The sequence below is a fragment of the Syngnathoides biaculeatus genome, chromosome 6 (assembly GCF_019802595.1).
Source record: "Syngnathoides biaculeatus isolate LvHL_M chromosome 6, ASM1980259v1, whole genome shotgun sequence".
Lineage (NCBI taxonomy): Eukaryota > Metazoa > Chordata > Actinopteri > Syngnathiformes > Syngnathidae > Syngnathoides > Syngnathoides biaculeatus.
Window position 1 is genome coordinate 5,829,976 of NC_084645.1, and position 23,080 is coordinate 5,853,055.

The following is a 23,080-nucleotide window of genomic DNA, read 5'->3' on the forward strand; positions in this document are numbered from 1 at the left end:
CACTGAACCCTCATCTACTAACTTGTAGTGTGTGCTACCATCCCCATTAGTTTCGACAAAGTCTTCCTTTAAAGTTATTAAAAAGAAACATCGGTGAATGGGAAAGACAAGATGGGTGAGACAAGACACTTAATGCGCCGATCAGACTACAAGACAAATTGCTCTTATTATAATGTCAGACTACTGCAATAAAATCTTGTATTTCGATATCACCGCATCTCGTTTTTATGATCATTCGGTTTTATCTTGTCAACTCAAATGCGACCGGAGAGATAGTTCGATCATGAAAGAGCAAATTTGTCTTGTCATCTGATGCGGGAATTATCTGTCTGTAGCAGATGTGTTGTCTGTCCCATGCCTCTGACATATTTCTTTTTAAGAACTTTATTGGCCGTCAGATATTTTGTTTACGTGAAAAGATGCACATGAAAACTAGATTGTGGATTCAGATATAATGTGCACGATGGCAACGTGGAATAAATGTCTTTTACGAGCCTGACTGATGGGCGAATTATGGCTAAATCGATTGGCATGAAATGCTAGTTATCAGTCGATACCAATCAGGCCGATGAAATCGGTGTTAAGTCCAAGACATATTTGTGTTGAGTATCATGGTGGTTGTGTTTTACCACTTGCACGATTACGGGAATTAACTTCTTTTGAGCTCATGCCTCACTCAAATACCTTCCTCCATTCTCAACACCCCGTATCTTGTTGAGGGTTGTGGGGTGCTAAAGGATTTGCCAGATAACTTCAGGTGAAAGGTGGACTATGCCCTGAACTGGTTGCCAGTCAGTCACACACAGTGCACATGTAGACACGGAGAACCATTCACATGGTCTCTGAGTGGGAACTGAGCCCAAGCTGCTTGCACCAAAACCAAGCAAATTTCATCATTACGTTACACCATCAGTGACTATATTTTTATAGATGCGCCTGCATATATTACTGTTAAATATTACTTTGACTATCCATCCATTTTCTTAGCTGCTTATCCTTACAAGGGTTGTGGGAGTGCTGGAGCCAATCGCAGCTATCAATGGGCAGGAGGCAAGGTACACCTAGAACTGGTTGCCAGCCAAAAGCAGGGCACATGGAGACAGACAACAGTCACACTCACAAACATATCGGGACGCAATCTAAAGTCTCCAATTAATGCATATTTTTTGGGATGTGGGAGGAAACCAGAGTTCCCAGAGAGAACCCAAGCAGTCACGGGGAGAACATGCAAACTACACAGAGGGAGGGCCGAGATTGGAACCCCAGTCCTCAGAACTGTGAGGGGAACGCTATACAGCTGTTTCACCGTGCCGCCATTACATTCGCCAGTTGAACTTTATTTTTTAGGCCATATATTGTAATACAGCAGTCCGTCAACATGGTGTCCAGTGTTTTGATGGAATCGTGTGCTACATACAAAATAATCTGATTAGATGTGTCACCTACCCGTGTCCAGAGGGGGCAATGAAGTATAGACAGCAGTGGACCCTGTTGTCTGGCATCGATCTGCGGTTCACCCTTGATTCTGCATTCAGGAAGTCCTCACACTTACTGTCAATGTAGTTGATAACTGGCTGCCAACTGAAAAAGTGGAGAATATTGTATCAGCAGAAACTTGAAATAACAGTTCTATACCATAAAAATTGGAGTGAATAGAACAAGAACACAGACAATAATGCTACTAACCAGTTACTGTTGTCTACTGCATCTCCAAATCCTGGCGTATCAACAATTGTCAGAGTCAGCTGGACTCCTCCTTCTTTGATGAGCACCTTAGACTGCTCCACCTGAAACACAACCTTTCCATTAACTTAAAACATTGCAATTCCAGGGGTGCTCATTATGCAAGATTGTAATAATTTTTAATCCAAGTTCACATACGAAAGGGTCAGTAAAAAATGTACTGAATAGCATAGAGTAGAACAGTCTCTCAAAAACGAGTTTGAAGACTAATGGCAGTCTGTGAGAAAGCAAATGGATGTAGAAAAATCACATTTAAAATAACCAACGAATAAATTAAGGATTTCTCAAACTATTGAGATGAGTGTAAAGTCCATTTTATACTCCCGCAGTTAACAACACCCTGGATTGTTTCATCCCCTCCCGCTTGGCAATTTTTCAATTCCCTCTCAAACCCCCAAGCAGGTTGAGGGGGGATTAATCTCCAAAAAGTGGGGTGTGCCCCAAAAAAGTTTGAAAACCACCGCCTGAGTGCCTCTTCTCACTGTCTCGCACGCATAGTCCTCCAAATCAAGAGGCAAAGCCATGTAGTCATGACTGCAAGTTTAACTATAAAATTAACACTGAAAGAAAAGGAAATAAAACACTGATTACATGTATATTTAAACAAATGTTTAATGAAACCATAATTTGTAAAGGTCTGTTAACGTGATACGAACACAATGCAAAACACCATTGACAAGCTAAATCAGCAAAGATGTTACAGTAATCATAAACCTTCAAACAGCCACTATGTTTGAAGGGGAAATAAACCCATTTATCCATCCAGCCATCCATTTTCTTCATCTTATCTGAGGTTGGGTTTTGGCGGTCTCTCCCACTAGGCATTTCATCCAGGTCTTCCGGGGAATTCCAAGATGTTCCCTGGCCTTCCACAGAGCCGGGTGTCTCTAGGATGTCCTGCGTCATCTGTGAGGACGCCTCTCCATGGGATTTGCCAGGAACACCTCACCAGGAAGGAATCTGGGGGCATCCTAAATACTCGGAACCCCTCCTGGATGACCGAGACCATGCAGAGGAACTTCAATTCTGCCACTTGTATCTGCAATCATCTTCTTTTGGTCACAACCAGAGCTCGTCACCATCAGTGAAGGTAGGGATTTCGACTAACCAGTAAATTCTGAGTATTGGCTTTTGGCTCAGCACTTTCTTCAACAGACCGATAAAGAGTTCGCATCACTGTAGATGCTGCAACAATCCACCTGTCAATCTTCCGCTACATTCTTTCTTCACTCATGAACAGGACCTAAAGATACTTAGACTTCTATGTTGGCAGATTTATGTTTTGCATATATACTAATTATTAGTTCTATCTTCAACTTTAAAAGGTTTTATCCTGTATGGGCTCTAGTTCTCCCGGTCAGGCTATTCCTCATGTGATGGTGTATTTACCGGCTCCTTGTGTATACACCTGGAAATAACTGTCTTGTCTTGTGTCTTGTCTCTCTCTCTGTCTCTCTCTCTCTCATATATTCAAAGGACTTCAAAGGACTAGTCTGATCTTGAGTGTAAGGGGTGACAAGACTTGTACCTTTGCCTCTCTTCACAAAGAATTTCCTCTGTTTTGTAATAATCCACAAAGACAAAATTCTCTCCTTGCTGATGTGTCAGAAAAATATTTTGCCAAATGTATCCAAATTGGTGTCAGAAGTGGGATTCCAGTATTGATCGTCAATCCAGAGGCTCTGCAGACCAGTGACTGATCATCCGGGACGGGCACACTAGTCCTGCCCTTACCCAAGAATTTGGACAGGGGACTTCCCAGCTGCCTTCCTGGATCGGTTATGGTAAAGAATTTGTATTATTTATTTCTTGATTTTTGGTGGGAACAATCTTGTCTTTGTATTAAGCGGCATTGGTAGTTGCTCTCCCCATGTTCCATTGGTTGGGTCCGAATCTGTACCGTGAGTACAGTTCTCTGAGGTTTCGAGGCCACAAGATCTGACTGTATGGGGTTCAAGGTCCCAGGTTTAAATTTAGTGAGGGGTTTGGTGCCACAAGACCTGTTAGCGAGGAATACAGTTCCCGGGCTTAAATTCAGTGAGGGGGTTGGTGCCTCAAGATCTGACGGTGAGGGGTTTGTAATCTCAGGACCCAACTTTTAGGGGTTCGAAGCTCTGACAATTTCAGAGGCGCTTGAATCTTGTGATGGAGGGAGCCGCTTCCATAAAATGGAGAGTGGGAAGAGCAAAACCAGTGAAAAGAGACAAACCAGTGAGAAGAGCAAAAACAGGGATTTACCAGTGTACACATCACTAATTATGATCAATATGAGGGGTAATATGGGAAGAATGTATAGCGTGGATAGAGAAATGGGTAACTGACTATGGTTTTGTAGTTATGGGAAGTTTGATTATCCGGAAGTTACAACATTTAAAAGAAATGTTGGAGGAGCAGAAAAGTAGTTTAAAGAAGAACAAAACAATTAAAATTAAGGATTTAGAAGACTGAGAAAAATGGAGAATTGTCTGGAAATATGGTTGACAGAACTTAATAATGGAGGGAATAGTCAAAAGAATTTAGATAAGGGAAAAGTGAAAAAACAAAAGGAGTCTAAAGAAACTGATAACTGTGCATCTCCTCCTGTGACACTGTATCTGAGTTTTGCCTGGTGGAATACGTCGTGACGACAGCCGTGACCGCAAGTCAAACAGCAACCTGAGCAACCAATTGACGATGATGGCCAGTGGCCCCCTGTCTGCTTCCAACTGCTGCGCTCCCTCCCCTCTGCACACAAGTTGCTGCTGCTGCTTCTTCCTGCTCTCAGCCTGCTCAGCTGGCTCCTGTTGGCAGCTTGCCAACTCCTGTCATGAGACAGAAAAAATGGGTTCTGGGTCCGCCATTACTGGCAATTAGCAGACAGAAGGCCAATATGGATCTGAACTTCCGCATGCCAATGATCGAGTTCCCTGGTCCGGACTGTCAGCCTGTCATAGCATACAGTCACATGGAGCCGGAAATGAAAGAGACAATAAAAGAGTACCCACATCCCAATGACGGTGGCCAAAAGCTGCGTTATGCAACACGCCAAACATGCTGAGACCAAAGAATGGAACCAGAAGAAGAAGAAAGAAGAGGATTTGGCAAAGACATCGTTGAATATACACCAACCGATGACGGCACTTGCTCAATTACAGTTTCAAAGCTGGGGAAACGGTAGACAAGGCATGAAACATGGAGGGGGTAGAAGAGGCTGTGACAACACCAATTGGGAGAGTGGTGACTTCAATGATAACACTTGCCACGACTGTGGAGAGAAGGACCCAGGACATGCTAGAGATACGACGTATATCTCCCAGATTGCCTCAGAACACCTTGGGATAGTCTCGGCCTCCTGCTAACTTGACCATGAATAAGCAGAAGAAAAAGGATGCATGGATGGATGATGGGATATTTTATATAGACTTTTTTTTTTTTTAAAGTACACTCAAATCAGCTTTAGAATTAGTCTAACAACAAAATACTACATAGCCACATACTTTCACAAGGACATCTAATTTTAGGATCACCCCTTGACTAACTGTAGCATTCATATTCTCAAACAAACATTCTTCAGCTTCTGCAAACCTTGAATTAAATTGTCTGTATAGCTGTCCATGCAAACATAGGTAATTTGACATTGCTCTGTTAATTCAACCAACTCATGTTGCAAGGGATGTAAGGAATGAACAATGGACAAAATCTGTTCAGTCAAACAGAGGGACAAACCCCTCAAAAATGTTGGAAGTCCTAATAGATAATTAAAACACAACATGATCTTTTGGAACATGAGCTATTCTGGAATATAAATACACCAACCCAGTCCCTTCCATTTTATACAAGAACATGCATTATCATACAACGCAGACTCTCACAACATGCACCACTCATTAGCCTCACTTGAGTAACTGGGCAAGAATCTGAAATTTCAGTTTGAACACAACTGCCTGTATATTGAAGAAATGCACCAAATTTGGTATTCAGTAAGATAAAACATAGGAGTGAATGAAATAATGCATCTACAATGTACAAATGACAAATTTTAAAATGCTTTCATGGTAAAAATGGGCCAAATCAAAATTGAGCCAGATTGCAACTGATGGAATGAAAGCACTTGTGTTTTATTTAGTAGGGAAGGGTGACTCATGCTGGACGCTTAAGTACTTGGTCATAGCCATGGCAAGAACATCCAAATGGTGAAAAACTGTTTAACATTATACAGGGATTCCTTGGTCTAAGACCGAGATCCGTTCCTGCACTAGCAACTTAACTCGAATTTTGCCGTAAATCGGATTTCACTGTTTAAGTCAAAATTTATGATAGCTGGGAATGGCTTCAGCATTCTCGTGACTCTCATGAGGATAAGCAGCTCAGAAAATGGATGGGTGTTGGTACTTCATATAAAAAAACTAAATGACAAAAAGTCAGATCGGCACATAGTCCGTACTATATTAGGAGAAGGCGCATTGATACTCGGAGAGGTCTCGAGCGCACATGGACCAATGAAGTGTAAATTAAAAAAAAAAAAAGCCACATTGGCTTTTTGGAACTGATTGGCTGTGCATTCTTGGAGCCCCACCCAGCCACTCTCTCTGCCTCCTTCCTCTCTCTTGTCCTTTCTAGCTGCCATTTTCTACACTGTTAGACTGTGTGCATAACCTCTCAAGTTCACAATGCCACCAAAGCGCTGTGTTGATGTTAAAGCTTCCCCTGAAGGACCCAAGTGGAAGAGGATGATGTGAAATGGGAGCTGCGTTCGCTTTGTGAAAAGCGTATTGCACAAAATTCAGCCTGGTGAAAAGGAAGCTGATGATGATTGGCGAAAAAGTACAACTTTTGGATAACATCAACGACGGCAGAAGTTACGCTTTTGTGGCACCATTATGGCGTGAATAAATAAGCAGTGCGCTACACAAAGAATGATATGGTAAATATCCTGCTATGCTTAATATGCTTACATTGCATCACGTTTGGTTTGTGTGCCACAGTTGCTTTGTTTATCACCTCACAGTTGCTTTATCAATCACGGTTGCTGTGTTTGCTACATTTTAGACCACCCTAAGGAAATAAAAAAAGGATTTGTGGAGATGGTGAGAGACACATCGCGCATTCTCCTCGCGAGCAAAAGTTCCTCTTGTCGAGGAGGGGACACCACAACGGAGAAACAGAAATGCCGTCACAATGGCGTAACATTAGTGGCATCACAACGGTGCGACAGAGGAAACGTCACAACTATGCATCTGGAACATTCTGTGCACTCCAAGAGACACGTTTGCTTTGCTTGTCACTTTCTGTACTGCAGTAAAAATGTTATTGTTTTATTGTTATTGTTTAACTACACACTTGACCGTTGTAATTTTTTGTCTCTAGTATGCAAAGTATAAATGGTGTACTGTTGATTAAACATTCTGGTACCCACACAGCGCCTCCAGTAGAAGTCTCCGAGTGATGAATGGTAACTATAAGTAATGTAATACAGTACGTGTTTTATAATTTATATTCATGTTATAAATTCATAATGCAGCATATATTACATTTATAAGGTTCTATAACCAAATATTTAACTAAATACCTCTTTTTGTCTCAAATATGCAAAGTGCAAATACTGTCCAAATATTTTAAACGTTCTGGTACCCACATAAACATATATCCCCGCTACTTCGCGCTTTTTCACTTTTCACGGATGGTTCTGCTCCCAAATAACCAAGAACAAAGAAGGATTACCGTAATTTCTCGAGTATAATACCTCCTGAAGTATAATGCGCACCCTCAAAGTTGACCTAAAAATAAATAAATAAATAAGATTCGAGAAAAACCTTCTACCAATGTACAACACACACGACTAATTTGCTGCTATTCGTATGCTCAAAATATTGGGAATTATATATTTCCATTTTGTTAGGTTTGTATATTTAATGCGTGTACCTGTATTGTTTTACAAAAAGTCATCATTAATGATAATCTTTGTGTATGTACTGATGCAGCGGTAATATATATTTTAGGACAGGCCACATGTCCTGGTCCCTGCAATTGTCAGAACAGAATCCCTAAACCAACTAAAATAAATACTCAAAGATGGCATGACATTTTATTAACACTGTTGATAACACATATTACAGTCTTAAGTAAATACACTAAAGTTTTTAACACTTGAACATTTATTGCATTAAATAGTTGTTTATAAAATGTTTGTGCATAGTGCAGTCCAAGACTATACACATCCTTTCCCAAGACTTCAAAAGAAGCATCCGACTCATCTCCAATCTAAAAAATAGCCATCGTAGCTATCTTTGGTGCACCACTGTCAAACTCATCATTGATGACTTGGTCCAGTTCTGGTGCCTCCTGCATTCATGAACAGTGATCCCATCTTGCTCCCACAGCATGACATCGTCTGTGCCCTCCATGGCGTTTGTGGGGAAACAGTTTTGGAATCTTAAGAGTCATGGTTCCCTTTATTCCTTATTATTGTCAGCACTTTGAGTGGAAGGTCCACCATGCTACCCGACCAGCCTCTTTCCCCCGTTCGGAGACAATCTTCATAGTGTCAGGTCGCAATCAAAACGAGAGCTCAAAAAAACGTAGAAATGAGCGTAATGGGCACTTAAAAAAGGCGAATCTTTCAATTGTGTGCGCTATCCCGTTTTGTTTTTAAATGTGCCCATTACGATCGTGCTACGTAGTTTTTTTAGTTAGCTGTTAACAGTTAGGTCACGTTGTTTTGCTTCCGGTTTGGCCACGTCATAGGCCAGAGTGAGGTCACATTTCTTTTGAAAGCGCCTGCACAACTAGGCCTTGTAGTCGACATTTTTTGTCTTCGTTTAAGTTAAAACAAACTCACAGACTGTTGTTTCTGATATTTGGTACAGTACCAAAAAATATGTGATGCTAACAATCATAAAATGCAATGCTCCCCACTCCTCCCAAGGAGGTCAGAGTTCAGGTTGGTGGAGCACATTACTGTAATTTATATAAATGTGTTACATAAGACATCAAAGATCATATCGAAATGTATTTGTACAGCTTTTTTTTTTTTCTTTACCACTCTATGTACCTGTATACAACTATACGATGTGATTTTATTTTGTTTATTTTTCATCCATGCTTAAATATTTGCTCTTTTGATTTTTTTGAAAATATTTTTGGAAAATGTTGTGCATTATTTTCAAGAAATTACTGTACTGTAAATAGAATTCTAAAGTCCTTACACTAGCTTCCCGTCATATTTACAATATATTTTAAAGTTCTGCTACTGGTCTATAAATCACAAAATGAATATGTGAAAGAAATGCTTACAGAGTACAAACCCAGTAGAGCTCCGAAAGCGACAGAGTCGGGTCAAATAGTGGAGCTCGGAGTCGAAGAGAAAAATGCTGAAGCAGCATTTAGCTATTATGCTGCACACAAATAGAATAAGTTGCCAACAGAAGTGATGTCAGCCCCAAGTGTGAATGTTTTTAGATCCAGATTGGAAACTCATGCTTTTTTTAGTGTTTCAAATTTTTAATACCTCTTCAACTCCATTTTGTTGATAATTGTACTTTTATTTTTTTATAAATTTTTTAAATCATTTTTAAAATATTTTTCCCCATGTTTTAGATGTTTTATTTCTACGTATTCAAATGCTTTTAATCATGCAAAGCACATTGAGTTACCTTGTGTATGAAAATTGGTTTGCTTTTTGCCCAAGTGGCTATATTTACTGTTTGTTCGCATGTGTTTATAGAACATTTGTGTAACGTGTACCAATATTCTTAATTTTCAGAGAATTAAGTGTCGCAAATTCAATACTAATTTATGTTAGCTTATCAATGGTGTTTTCATTCTTTGTGTGAGAGCTCTACGCTCGTAATTTTTGTGAACAAAGACAACAAAAGAAAAAAACGTCAATGATGCGTTTGAAAATGCAATGTGTGGACCATAATTTCTTGTACATAATGTGCAAAATTTTCAAAAAATATTTTCAAAAAGTCAAGAGCATTATACTTAGATATAGATCAAAAAATAAATAAATAAATAAATAAATCACACTGTATAGTCGTATAGAGGTACATAGTGATAAAAACAAGCCATACATTAACATTTCAATATGGTATTTGGTGTCTTATGTTTCACATTTATATGTAACAGTAATGTGCGCCACCAACCTGAGCTCCCCGACCTGCTTGCGGGAGTTTGCCATTTCACAATCGTCAGCATAGCACATTTGTTGCTACTCCGCCAAATATCAGAAACGGCTGCTTGTGAGTTTGTTTTAACTTTAAGACAAAAAATGTCGACTACAAGGACTAGTTATGCAGATGCTTCGAAAAGAAAAGTGTAATCATTCCTACCGAAGATCGGGGCAACCCTGAAGCAGTACGACAGTTCAAAAACAAGCTCAAACTATACTATTTATCCATCCATTTTCTTAGATGCTTATCCTCATGAGGGTGAGGGTCGCGGGGAGTGCTGGAGCCTATCCCAGCTGTCAACAGGCAGGAGGCGGGGTAGACCCTGAACCGGTTGCCAGCCAATCGCAGGGCACATCAAGACAAACAGCCACACTCACAAGCACACCTCAGGGCAATTTAGAGTGTCCAATTAATGTTGCATGTTTTTGGGATGTGGGAGAAAACCGCATGCCCAAAGAAAACCCACGCAGGCATAGGGAGAATATGCAAACTCCACACAGATAGAACCCAGGACCTCAGAACTGTGAGGCCAACGCTTTACCATCTGAACCACCGTGCTGCTAACTAAAATATGTTAGAATAGTACATCACATATTAACTTACAATTTCATTGTAACATACTACCAAATTTGTCTTGACATTGTCTTTGTTAGGACCACAATACATTATTCATGCACTTAGAGTAGTAGTCTCGCCACTCTACATTACTTGCATATTTGCTGTTGAAAAATAAAGGCCACTCATTTCCTTGAGAAGTATCTGCACATTAGACAATGTTCAAGATTGTCAGACTACAAGTCACTTTTCTGGATGAATTTCTTTTTGCGCCATTTGCACAATGATCACTGCACCAGACTGTTGTTCTCTTTGTCATTTCAAACTGCTATAAAAATCTAGAGGACCGGGCATTATTTGTACAAATGCTCCCCACCTTCCCCCAATAAATAAATAAATAAATAAATAAATAAATGTATCCCCATTAACACATGAATGGTAACCTTTTATTGCTTGGTGACTGTTACATTTTCATATCTTAGAAGTCTTCACTGTCAATTGACTATTGTCGCACCAGAGCTGCTCCAATTACCAGACACAAATTCCTTGAGTTTTAGGGTTTACTTGGCAGTAAAGATGATTCTAATTCTTAGATTGTTTTGGCTCACCTGAACAGTCTTCTTAATGCGCTGTGATGGCCCAGGATAGTCCTTGGAGTAAAGGTCAGTCAGAAAGAGGGAGTTAATAAGCGTTGATTTCCCAAGACCGGACTCACCTATCAGGCACACAAAGGCAAACATTTTCAATTACTTTATAATACTTATTTTGAAGGGGTGAAGGAAATCAAAAAAATTATTATTGTGCTTTGTTGGTATAATCTGTATAAAGTTAAATATTTTGATTGCATAAATGCTGAAAATGGAAACATTTGGGGTGGAACAACAATTGCAATAATTTTGAGAAAGTGGTCATGGATTTATGGCGTATTCCTGAAATGGTAAACTGAAAAAAGGGATCTAATGTATGCTTACAAAATAGATTAACTTCTCATTGGTCCGATGGATTAGTTTTCTCCACACATACCTTTTAGAATTAAGGGCAAAACATTCTATCCTGGTCTCATCAGTCCAAAGAACCTCATATCTCACCATCTCAAAGTCCTTCGGGTGTTCACCTACGATGAAAATTTCAGACCCCTCCATGATTTCTAAGTGGGAGAACTTTTGCTGCAAATAAGTATTTGAAAACCTGAGAAAACCAACGTTAATATTTGGTACAGTCGCCTTTGTTTGCAATTACAGAGGTCAAACGTTTCCAGGAGTTGTTCACCAGGTTTACACACACTGCCTGAGGGATTTTGGCCCACTCCTCCACACAGATCTCTAGATCAGACAGGTTTCTGGGCTGTCACTGTGAAACACGGAGTTTCAGCTTCCTACAAAGATTTTCTATTGGGTTGAGGTCTGGAGATATGCTTCTTCCGGAGCCACTCCTTGGTTTTCCTGGCTGTGTGCTTCGGGTCATTGTCGTGTTGAAAGACCCAACCACGACCCATCTTAAATGCTCTGATTGAAGGAAAGAGGTTGTTCCCCAAAATCTCACAATACATGGCTCCGGCCCTCCTCTCCTTAATACAGTGCACTCCTCCTGTCCCATGTGCAGAAAAGCACTCCCAAAGCATGAGGCTACCACCCCCATGCTTCACAGTAGGGATGGTGTTCTTGGAATGTAACTCATCATTTGTCTTCCTTCAAACATGGTTAGTGGAATTATGACCAAAAAGTTCCATTTTGGTTTCATCTGACTACAAAACGTCCTCCCATGACTCCTCTGTATCATCCAAATGGTCATTGGCAAACTTAAGACAGGCCTTGACATATGCTGGTTTAAGCAGGGGAACCCTCCGTTCCATGCATGATTTCAAACCATGACGTCTTACTGTATTACCAACAGTCACCTTTGAAACGGTGGTCCCAGCTCTTTTCTGGTCATTGACCAAGTCCTTTTCTGTAGTCCTGGGCTGATTCCTCACCTTTCTAAGGATCACTGAGACCCCACGAGGTGATATCTTGCATGGGGCTTCACTCCGATTGAGATTGACCGTCAATTTTAGTTTCTTCCATTTTCTAATGATTGCTCCAACAATGGACCTTTTTTCACCAAGCTGCTTGGCAATTTCTCCGTAGCCCTTTGCAGCCGTGTGGAGTTGTACAATTTTGTGTCTGGTGTCTGGTGACAGGTCTTTGGTTTTGGCCACATTAAAAGTTTGAGTCTTACTGATTGTATGGGTGTATGGGGTGGACAGGTGTCTTTATGCAGCTAACGACCTCACACTGGTGCATCTGAATCAGGATAATACATGAAGTGGTGGACTTTTGTAGGAGGACTAACAGGTCTTTGAGGGTCAGAATTCTAGCTGATAGGCATGTGTTCAAATACTTATTTGCAGTTGTATCACACAAATTAAAAAAAAAAAAAAAAAAAAAAAAATCATACATTGTGATTTCTGGATTTTTCTTTTTAGATTATCTTTCTCACAGTGGACATGCTCCTACGATGAAAATTTCAGACTCCTCCATGATTTTTAAGTGGGAGAACTTGCAATATAGCAGGGTGTTGAAATACTTATTTTCTTCACTGTGTGCACATGTACACATTCTTGATCCCCCCCCATAGGTGAGATATACATACAATAATTTGGGGGAAAAAAATATATTTGATTTTTAGGTTGATAAAAACTCAAATTGGCATGCTGATTCCAAAATTGCAGTAAGTTTCTCTCTAGCATGTCAAGTTTTTTTTCCCCACAGATAACCCGCTAGATAAGCAATATTCCACTGATTAGCTGGAATAAGACTTGGCATTTCATTGTAATTGGACTCATATAGAGCTATGTGGTAAATTGTTTGTGCATGGTCAATTGAGACGGTCGCATAAAAGGTGTCTGGAGCTCCCAATAGGTCAGGACCATTAATATCTGCAAACAGAAAGGTAGTTAGGACCGTAGCAAATAAGACGACTTGTGCCATATACTTTGGAAAACGTAAGTGTCAAATTCCTGCCTTGTGCTGCCGTTGGGACACACCCTCATATCCTGCTGGTCCAATCTGTATTAGTAATATAATCTGTGGACTATCACTCGATTTGTCAGTTTAAAGAGCTCTCTTTGCACAATTGTCATAGCACTGGTTTATAACGGGAATTGCGAACAGGTAAGTGTACTTTGTACAAGCGTAATAATGTGGGGCACACTCTTTACTGTTCTAAATGAAGACTGCATCTTGCACATCTGTGATTATGATAATATTTTTTTTCTATTAACTGAATGTCTTTTTTCTCTGTTCTTGTTAGTTTGTTCTTTGTTCTGAATGTCGTACCAGGGCAACACCGACTGCCGGAGACAAATTCCTTGTGTGTTGTTACACACTTGGCCAATAAAGCTGATTCTGAAATAAACATTGCAGTCAGACCCATTTGTTTTATATTACCATCGAACGCTTTATAGCTGACCCACCATGCCGCCCCTTTAATATTTTATCCATCCATCCACTATCCACTGCTTTTCCAAGTCGGTGACGGGAGAAGTAGCTTCAGCCTGGATACCCAGCATTCCCTTTCCCCAGCCACTTCTTACAGCTCTTCCGGAGGGATCCCGAGGTGTTCCCAAGCCAGCCAAGAGGCATTGTCTCTCCAGTGTGTCCTGGGTCGTCCTCGGGGTCTCTTTCCGGTGGGACATGCCCAGAACACCTAACCAGGGAGGCATCCAGGAGGCATCTGAATCAGATGCCACAGCCACCTCATCTGGCTCCTCTCAATGCGGAGGAGTAGCGACTCGACAGTGAGCCCCTCCCGGATGACTGAGCTTCTCACCCTATCTCTAAGGGAGAGCCCGGACGCGCATGTATCCGGGATCTTCTTCTTTCGGTCACAACCCACAGCTCATACCTATAGGTGAAGGGTTGGAGGGTAGTGGGGGGGCAACAAGTATACCCACACCTGCTCGGCGTCTCTCCCCGTGGGCAACTCCAGGGTGGAACAGAGTTCAACCCCTCTCAACAGGAGTGGTGTCAGAGCCCAAGTGGTGTGTAGAGCCGAGTCCGACTATATCTAGTCGGAACTTCTTGACCTCACGCACCAACTTGGGCTCCTTCCCTGACAAAGACGGGTTTTCTAGTAGCCGGGGATCGGAGCGCCAAGGTCCCCGCCTTTGGCCACCGCCCAGCTCACATTGCACCCGACCCCTATGGCCCCTCTCACAGATGGTGAGCCCATGGGAAGAGGGACCCGTGTTACCCTTTCAGGCTGTGCCCGGCCGAGCCCTATGGGTGCAGGGCCGACCACCAGGCGCTCGCCTTCGAGCCCCACCTCCTGGCCTTGCTCCAGAGGGGGGCCCCGGTGACCCACGTCCAGGCAAGGGAAACCAAGATCCAATTTTTGTGGTCATCATATGGGGTTTTGGAGTCGTACTTTGCCTGGTCCCTCACCGAGGACCTGTTTGCCATGGGTGACCCTACCAGGGGCATGAAGCCCCAGACAACTTAGCTCATAGGATCATCGGGACACACAAACTCCTCCACCACGATAAGGTGACAGCTCGAGTAGGGGAATTTATCAACATTGATGTTTAAAACCATTTTTGTGCCATTGTCACGTTGGTGTGGCGGTCACAGTCTTTTTGATTTTTTTACACCGGATGCCCTTCCTGACGCAACTCTTCTGCATTATTCGGAAGGAGAGCTGGAGCCTATCCCAGCTAACTTCGGGCGGAAGCAGACTACACCCCGGAATGGTTGCCAGCCAGGCACAAGGAAGATAGACACCATAACTCAGCGGGAATCGATCCCACGCTGTCTGCACTCAAAAAGGCCCTCTGAGGGAAACCCAACCTACAACGTGGTCTGCGAGAGAAATGAGTTTGACACCTCTATACTACACCGTCAGAATGAAAAAAAAATGTAGACAGTTACTGTGCTTTAACTTTATGATTGCCATTTACCTATTCATCCTATGTCTGTTTATGAATTAACATTTACTGTACATGCAGTTTTACCTGAACACTTGCATAGACTGAGGAGGAGCCGAATGACATGGACAAAATCGCAGAAAGAAACATGCGGATACACCTTACACACTGTAAAAAGGTCATCTCAGCTGAGTCACCCAAAGGGAAAGGTGAACAAAGTCCAGCATCAGGTGGGTACAGATTGAAAGTATCTGAAAATACCCGAAGGCTGGCTAGCTCATACATAGTGTCTGGGAGTCTGTTGTTATTTAGAAGTAATCTGCATATCATCCAAATATGGCTCGAAACAATAGGGTAATATTGCCCCAGACACTTCACTCGATTGTGAGATGTTCTCTTCTTCGAAAAGAGCTTCTGTGTCTGAAGGGGCGTGTCCCATAGTAGGGGCCACAGCCTGTTTTCAATGGTGAATGTCCGGGGTGACGTCACCGACCGTAGATGCAGCTAATATGGCGACGCCTTGGATGTCGAATGACATTTCTGCTACTTTCCACATGGATGACGCGCTCTTCGCTCATGTTTATTTTTTCGTATAGACATTGAAGTGAATAATGTTATATATATTTCTCATTTCAATATCTATTTTAGAATGTTTATAGGGATGACCCTTGACCTTTAACTAGAGGTTCTTTCACTTCATGCTAATATTTTCCAAGATAATATAGAACTGTGCAATATAACCCTCAATCATCCCCCAAAACACAAGATTTCTGCCGCAAAGGTCTGGGGAAAACAAAGACTTTACAACCTGGTGCCATGTTTGCATCGTGGTAAACTACCTTAATTTTCCGAATATAATGTGTCCTGAAGTATAATGCGCACCCCCAAAGTCGACCTATTACAATCAGGAAAACCCTTCTACCAATGTACAATGCGCACCACCAATTTGGTGATACCCATATGCTCAAGATATCGGGAATTATCTGTACTTATATTTTGTTAGGTTTGTACTTTTATTGTTTTTCAAAAAACTGTCTGTACAACAATCATTAATAATAATAATCATTGTACACGTGCTGATGTAGCCATGATATAATCTCAGGACAGGCCACAGCAGACGCTTGTCCTGGTCCCTGTAATTGTCAGAACAGAATCCCTCCAAAAACTAAAATAAATGCTTAACGATGGCATAACATTTTATTATTACTGTTGATAACATATTACAGTCTTCAATAAATATTTAACACTGTTTGACTTGAACTTTTTTTGCATTAAATATTTGTGCATAAAGCATTTGTGCATAGTGTAGTTTATCCTCTATATTACACATCCTTGGCCAAGACTTCAAAAGTAACAACTGGGTGATCTCCAATCTGAAAAATATCAATTTTTGCTACCTTTGGTGACTTGGTCCAGTTTTGGTGCCACCTGAATTCATGAACAGTGATCCTATTTTGCTCCCACAGCATGTCATCCTCTGTGCCATAAACATTTTTTTAATCCCAAGAGTTTTGGTTCCGCAGCGCACCCTTACGCCCACCAGGTGGCTATCATAACAACGTGAACTCAAACTACGTAGAAACGAAAGTAATGGGCACATTTTAAAAAAAAGCAACCATTTCAATTGTGTGCGCTTTCCCGTTTTTTTAATGTGCCCATGACGCTCGTATTACGTAGTATGAGTTGTGTTTATACCCACATGAAGCCATTGAGGCGAGCTCGGACAGTGGCGCTACTTCCGGGTTGGCGGCGTCATTGGGACGAGTGATGACATTTTTTTTAAAGGGGAAGTCCACTCATTGACCTATCTGATACATTGTCATTTTCAATGAGTGGACTTCCCCTTTAAAAACAGCTGCACAACTAACCATTGTAGTCAACATATTTTGTCTTGGATTAAGTTAAAACAAACTCACGGACAGTCGTTTCTGATCTTTGGTGCAGTCGCAACAAACGTGCTACGCTCACGATTGGAAAATGCAAGCTCCCCTAGGATGTCATAGAGTTCATTTTAGGTGCGCACATTACCGTAATAAACAAATATGTAACATAAGACATTGACTATCATTTCGAAATGTATTTGTATACCATTTTTTCAACCACTCTATGTACCTGTATACGACTAAAAAATGTGATTGTATTTTTTATTTTTCATCCATACCTCAATATAATGCACTCTATTAACTTTTTGAAAATAATTTGGGAAAAATTTGCACATTATTTTCGAGAAATTAAAGCCTGTTTCACACAGACATTGTTGAGCCAGTGCTAAATATTCCCAAAAATGACCAAGGAGCATCTGTAAGTGTATCTTTAACACACTGTTACATGTGAAATGTACATATGACTGAGCTGAATGGTGGCTATCTTTTTTCTTTTATTTTGTACTTGAAATAACTAATAATACTATAATAATAATAATAATTTTGCCATTTTACATAAAGATGCACACCATGTTGGTACATTTTACCTGAAATTCAGGCAAAGATTTAATATTCACATCCCCACCCCCCACTTTGGCCACGAACATTTTTTATAAAACACAATTAAATGGTGACCTCTGGTTACTTCTAACAGTGTAAATACAGGTCAATCATAATATTTTGCAAACTTAAAATATGAGTCCAAACAACCAAAATGGGGGGTTACTTTCGGCTTGTCCCTTTCGGGGTCGCCACACCGTGTCATCTCAGTTGAACGCACATATATGTTTGGCACAATTTTTACGTCGGATGCCCTTCTTGACACAACCCTTCTCAGGGAGTGGAGCCCCCAGTGGGATACGAACCCACAACCCCTGGTTTACCAAACCAGTGCTCTAACCACTGAGCTAAAGGGGCCCCAAACAACCAGAATAATTTTGCCAAACCTCAGACATAAAAATGTAGACTGCGTGAAATTTATATCAAATAGCCTGTTGCACTTACAAGTAAGTTATACTTCAGAAATAAGTAACAAGTAATTTGTTTTTTTACATAGATATATGAATATGAATATGAGAGAAAGAGAGCGAGAGAGAGAGAGAGAGAGAGAAAGAGAGAGAGAGAGATCATGAAATATAAAAGTGACCGATAAAATGTGTGATCTACAGTGCCAGTGCTACAGATAGGCCTAATCATATTAACAGTCGTCACTTATATAATATTTGAGAAATTTACGTCCAACTTACCTTTGTGTTTTCCTGGTTTGGATATGCTCCTGGATAAGTGCACAGCACTTTACCGGCAACGTCCACTTTTTGTATGTGTTCGGTTAGACATGTTGATACCGTTTTCATTCCTATCTGCCCGGTTACACTTTTTTCAAGGCATGTCCATCTGAAACAGTTTTTACCCCGTGGTGTTTCTCAATTTCCCTGACACGATCTTCATCTTTTCGCTCCAAGACTTTCGCCATACTGGATAACGTGCAGACCGCTCAAAAACATATGCGTACGTATGGCTGTAAGTTATATCTATACCATAGTAAACAGAATGCTTCTCTAAGAAATGTTAACATTAGAGTGAAAATACTGATGAAATACCACCAAAATGCTACTGGAAATCGGAATGTTGTTATTATAAACACCAAATTTAATGCAAACAGATAGCAATGCCATAAACAGGTATCAATGCCATTTTCCGCTATCACAGCTGTGACTAATTTAAACGACGAGTGTTGCCGATAGATGCTGGCGGATGGTCTTGGTCACAGCCTCGCAACGCATCGAGCCGTAAAAATTTTCGCAACGAATCTACACATTTCACAATAACATTTTCAGGTGAAAAAACTCAGAATTCCGCGAAAATTCTCATCCGTGCCAAGTACATGCAATACAGCCTCACAACACAGGCTACCCAAGGGCATTTTAAAGAAATATTTTTATCTTTGTGTGTGTATTTTTTGTGCATCGCCAGAAACTACATTATCCTTTCCAAATTGACACAGAGCTCTTACACCAATACCTTGCTACTCCTTTGCCAGATCAGTCAATCCAAACGAAGAATGTGTGATTTTATGTAAGATGTCTGCAAGAATGCCTTATTGGAAAACATTGTAACTCTTCAGCTCAGACAAGTCATATTTACATACATTACTACAAGTGGATGACTTACAGCATAGCCAACACAGAGGGCTAGAAACCCATGCAGGAACCTTGTCTTTTTTTAACTGCCAGCTCCTCCCCTTGAGGAGCTGACTGTGTTAAACATCTGACATGCTTTGAGTTCTTTTAAGTTGTACACCAACACACAAAAATGAATGTAGAAAACATGCTGAGAAGAGCAGACACAAATGTAAAGGATTTCTTACTTACCAACAACCATTAAAGTAAACTCAAAGCCTCTTTTAACGGACTTCCGATACACCTGGTTGGGAAGATTAGCAAATCCCACATAGCCCTCCAGGTTCCGCTGCTGATGCACAGAAGACACAAACATTGATTTCATGTAAACACAGTCCAGAAATAAGCCAGTAGTGAAACTTCAGTTTTTCCTTTTCCATAAAATATTTACAGTACATAAACAGCTCAGTCAAAACATTAAAAAAAAACTGCAACTGATGTAGCAAAACTTATTGGGCAGATGTATTCAAACGCTTAGAACTGGAGCTATTGATCGTTGTAACAAGTCAAAACAATCCTCTTTGAAATAAACCTGCAATCAGAATTGTGGTATCCTGCAGAAAATACTGCTTTTAAGTAAAGAGCAACTGGTATTGCACAAAGGACGGAGGTAAAGGGATGGTACTTGGAAGGAAAACAATGCTGTTTTGGTTGCTGATTGTTGACGCAATAAGAAATGAAAGGAAATGGTAGCAAAAAGTTTCATAAATAGCAATACATACAGAGTAAAGCTGATGCACAGGACAAATACTCTACATTTTGAAATCAAGCAATCAACCCTAACCCATGATTTCAGGTTAACAGCACCTGCTGCTATCTGTCCCATCAGTGATGGATAGTCCAGCTTCTCTTCACTGTAACCGCCTCTCAAGTATTTTACCCTCAAATAAACGTCTTCTGCATACACCATTGCCTGCAAAAACTGTCCTGCATGCTGCGAAATGCAAAAACAATTGATTGCTGGATTGCATGTCTGAGCAACTGCTGCTGTGCACTCCCATGATTGAGAATGTTTCATAACATACAATCAAACAAAAAATTAATGACAAAAAACACCCATCCATCCATCCATTTTCTGGGCCATTTAGCTTTACAAGTGTCGTGGGAGAACTGGAGCCCAGCTATCTCCAGTCACAAGAATCGCCAAGGGGTACACCCTGAACTAGCTGCCAGCCAATCACAGGGCCCATATAAACAACCATTCTCACTCCCAATCAGACTTATGGGCAATTTAGAGTCTTCAATAAACATACAAGTTGGAAATCATTACAACAAGAACAATGAGATGTTTTGGTGTCCCTGAGGTTGTAGATGGGTTGAACTCAGAGCATGCTTATAATATCCTCACAACAGTAAAAGTATTCAATTAAAGTCCCTTTACAATTAAAGCTCTACAGTTACAGGGTTCACACTCACTCTGACCAAGAAAAATTATGGGCTTTTTAGGGGCATTCTTAGGGGCCGACACGAAAAATTTAGGGCCATCGTGGCAATTCAAGAATAAGGAAAAAAGACTCACCCAATGGTGCCATCAACCATTATTGGTTATTCAAAGGTTCCAGTACCTCAGTACCTGTTACAGTGATCACCTGTCGCCCCTTGTGGTAGTTCTCATTGATATGACCATTGTCAATGTCTTCACATAACAGTCTACAGAAAAACAGATTCTAACTACAATTGCAACTATATACACAAATGTCTTCTACTGATGTCTGTCTCAGCACCCCTACTCTAGCTCTTTGAGCCTACCCAGTGTCTCCTCTATTTATTCCTGCAGAGGTGCCAAGGTGGCTCTCTTGTCCTTTGCTCTGCCTCTGAGTGCATTGGCCTCGGTGATAAACCTCTGATTCCTCTTTACATCTACCTCCTCACACAGCCTGTCAGCCTTCTCAATCAGTGTAGATATGTCAGTCTCTATTCTGGCTTTGAGGCTGTCTATCTCTACCTTAGCTGCCTTCCTCTTCTCTGCCTGTTTTGATCCATCCTTCTTCTTCTTTTCTTCCTCTAGATGCTGGACGTAACTACTTCTGGCAGAAGACGCAGCGACCAACAGCTCCTTTGTGATAGGTACAATGTCAGCCCCTCCATATTGCTGGACCACCTCCACTATTTGCCTCCGAGCAATCAGTGACTCCTTGCTGAGGTTGTCCTCGGTGACCTCGTTTGTGGAGAAGCCTCTTTCCACAGATGCCTGTCCATGGGACAGGAGCAGCAGCTGCTTTATGACGTCCCATAGCTCCTGGAACTGCCGTTTTCGTGTATTGAACTATGTTCATAAAGCCTGACCTCTGGCTGGTTGAAGTCGATGACTGGACAACTGTAGGTGCACATGCACTGCCAGTACTGGTACTTGGTTGATCCCTACTACTTCCTGAAGTTTATGCTTCACTATCTTGATATTTTGACAGAAACAGATTCATACTAACAGAAAATGAGACAGTCATCAGCGTGTCTCCTGTTTTTCTGTTTCGACTCCAGTGCTTTGACGCCCATCTTTTCAAGTTGGTAACTCTGTTTGCACAGATGACAGTAAAACATGTGCCGATCTTTTGGATCTCGACGAACCCAGCTCCTAAACTCTTTACTTTTAAGCCAAGCATCTTGAAAAATGCACTTCCCCATGATGCAAGTACTCTTATTGGATCAAACAAAGAACTACGCTATGAAGAGGAAATTAAATGCCTACTCACAAAAACACACAATAGAATATCAATGACATGATGGCGACAATAAGAAAAAAAGTTGTGAACACAGAGTGACTTCCCTTGGCAATTTCTGGCTGTTTTGGACGCCAGACGGATCGCTATTTTTTTAAATAAAAAATAAAAAAAATTTGCGAGAATTTTGGCGGTTGACTCTGTAACAGCATCTTGTTTCAGTCAGCTTTACCTTGGTATTGAAATGCTTGAGGAATTGCCTTTAATTTTTATTGGGGAAACATTCTTTTCAGAAATGCAAATACCAAAGGCATGGAAAAGTTGGCAAAATAAAACAGTAGAGCATGGTTTGGGGGCAGCCCATGGGCCCATAATAATTTTTTAATTATTCTTTTAACAGAAATTTAGCAATCTGGAAGAATGACAACTACAATCCGGCAAAATATTTTTTCTTTAACAAACATTTACTTACACTGAATAAATCCATGTTGATGGTCAGTTTAGGATTAAAATTAAATTTGCCACATTTCTTTTTTTTTTTTCTGGCCTCCAAATTCAGATAACCCCACCTGCACCTGAGGTCTGCTTTAAGTTGCGCCACATGAAGAGCACCTTCCTCTTGAAATACTCATTCTGTAAAACAATTGATTCAAATCTGTGTTGATTCTTCTTAATTTTTTACTATTACCAAATTATCTGTCTGAGTTCATTTTCTACTATTACCAACTTCATAGCTAATCCCAAATGCATACTCCAAGAAAATGTTAAGTTCAGTATTTATCTGTTTTCTTGGCAATTTCTGATTTAGTTAGTTCATTCTGTTGCGACATAATACCAAACATAGCTCCATCGTTTATTACACTTAAAATCAACATAAACGTAAACGAATTAGACAATTGTAGGGACATTTCCAAAACTAAAATGTACGAGAGAATCACCTCTTGCCACCAATGTTAGGTGTGCTTCATGG

The 23,080-nt window shown here is 40.8% G+C and overlaps 1 protein-coding gene across 2 annotated transcripts in view; it reads right to left on the reverse strand.

The window, feature by feature from the left end:
• The window catches only part of LOC133501915 (septin-7-like), an 80,595-nt gene that overhangs the window by 55,649 nt on the left and 1,866 nt on the right, over positions 1 to 23,080 (reverse strand). Inside the window, exons 2-5 of one of the 2 annotated variants that reach the window (XM_061822085.1) lie at positions 19,646 to 19,742; positions 11,057 to 11,163; positions 1,687 to 1,787; positions 1,447 to 1,581 (exon numbers count right to left, since the gene is read on the reverse strand). In XM_061822085.1, the coding sequence (XP_061678069.1) occupies positions 1,447 to 1,581; positions 1,687 to 1,787; positions 11,057 to 11,163; positions 19,646 to 19,742 (440 nt within the window). Of the gene's footprint in view, positions 1 to 1,446; positions 1,582 to 1,686; positions 1,788 to 11,056; positions 11,164 to 19,645; positions 19,746 to 23,080 lie in introns of both variants that reach the window. The other variant, XM_061822082.1, reaches the window with a different exon arrangement.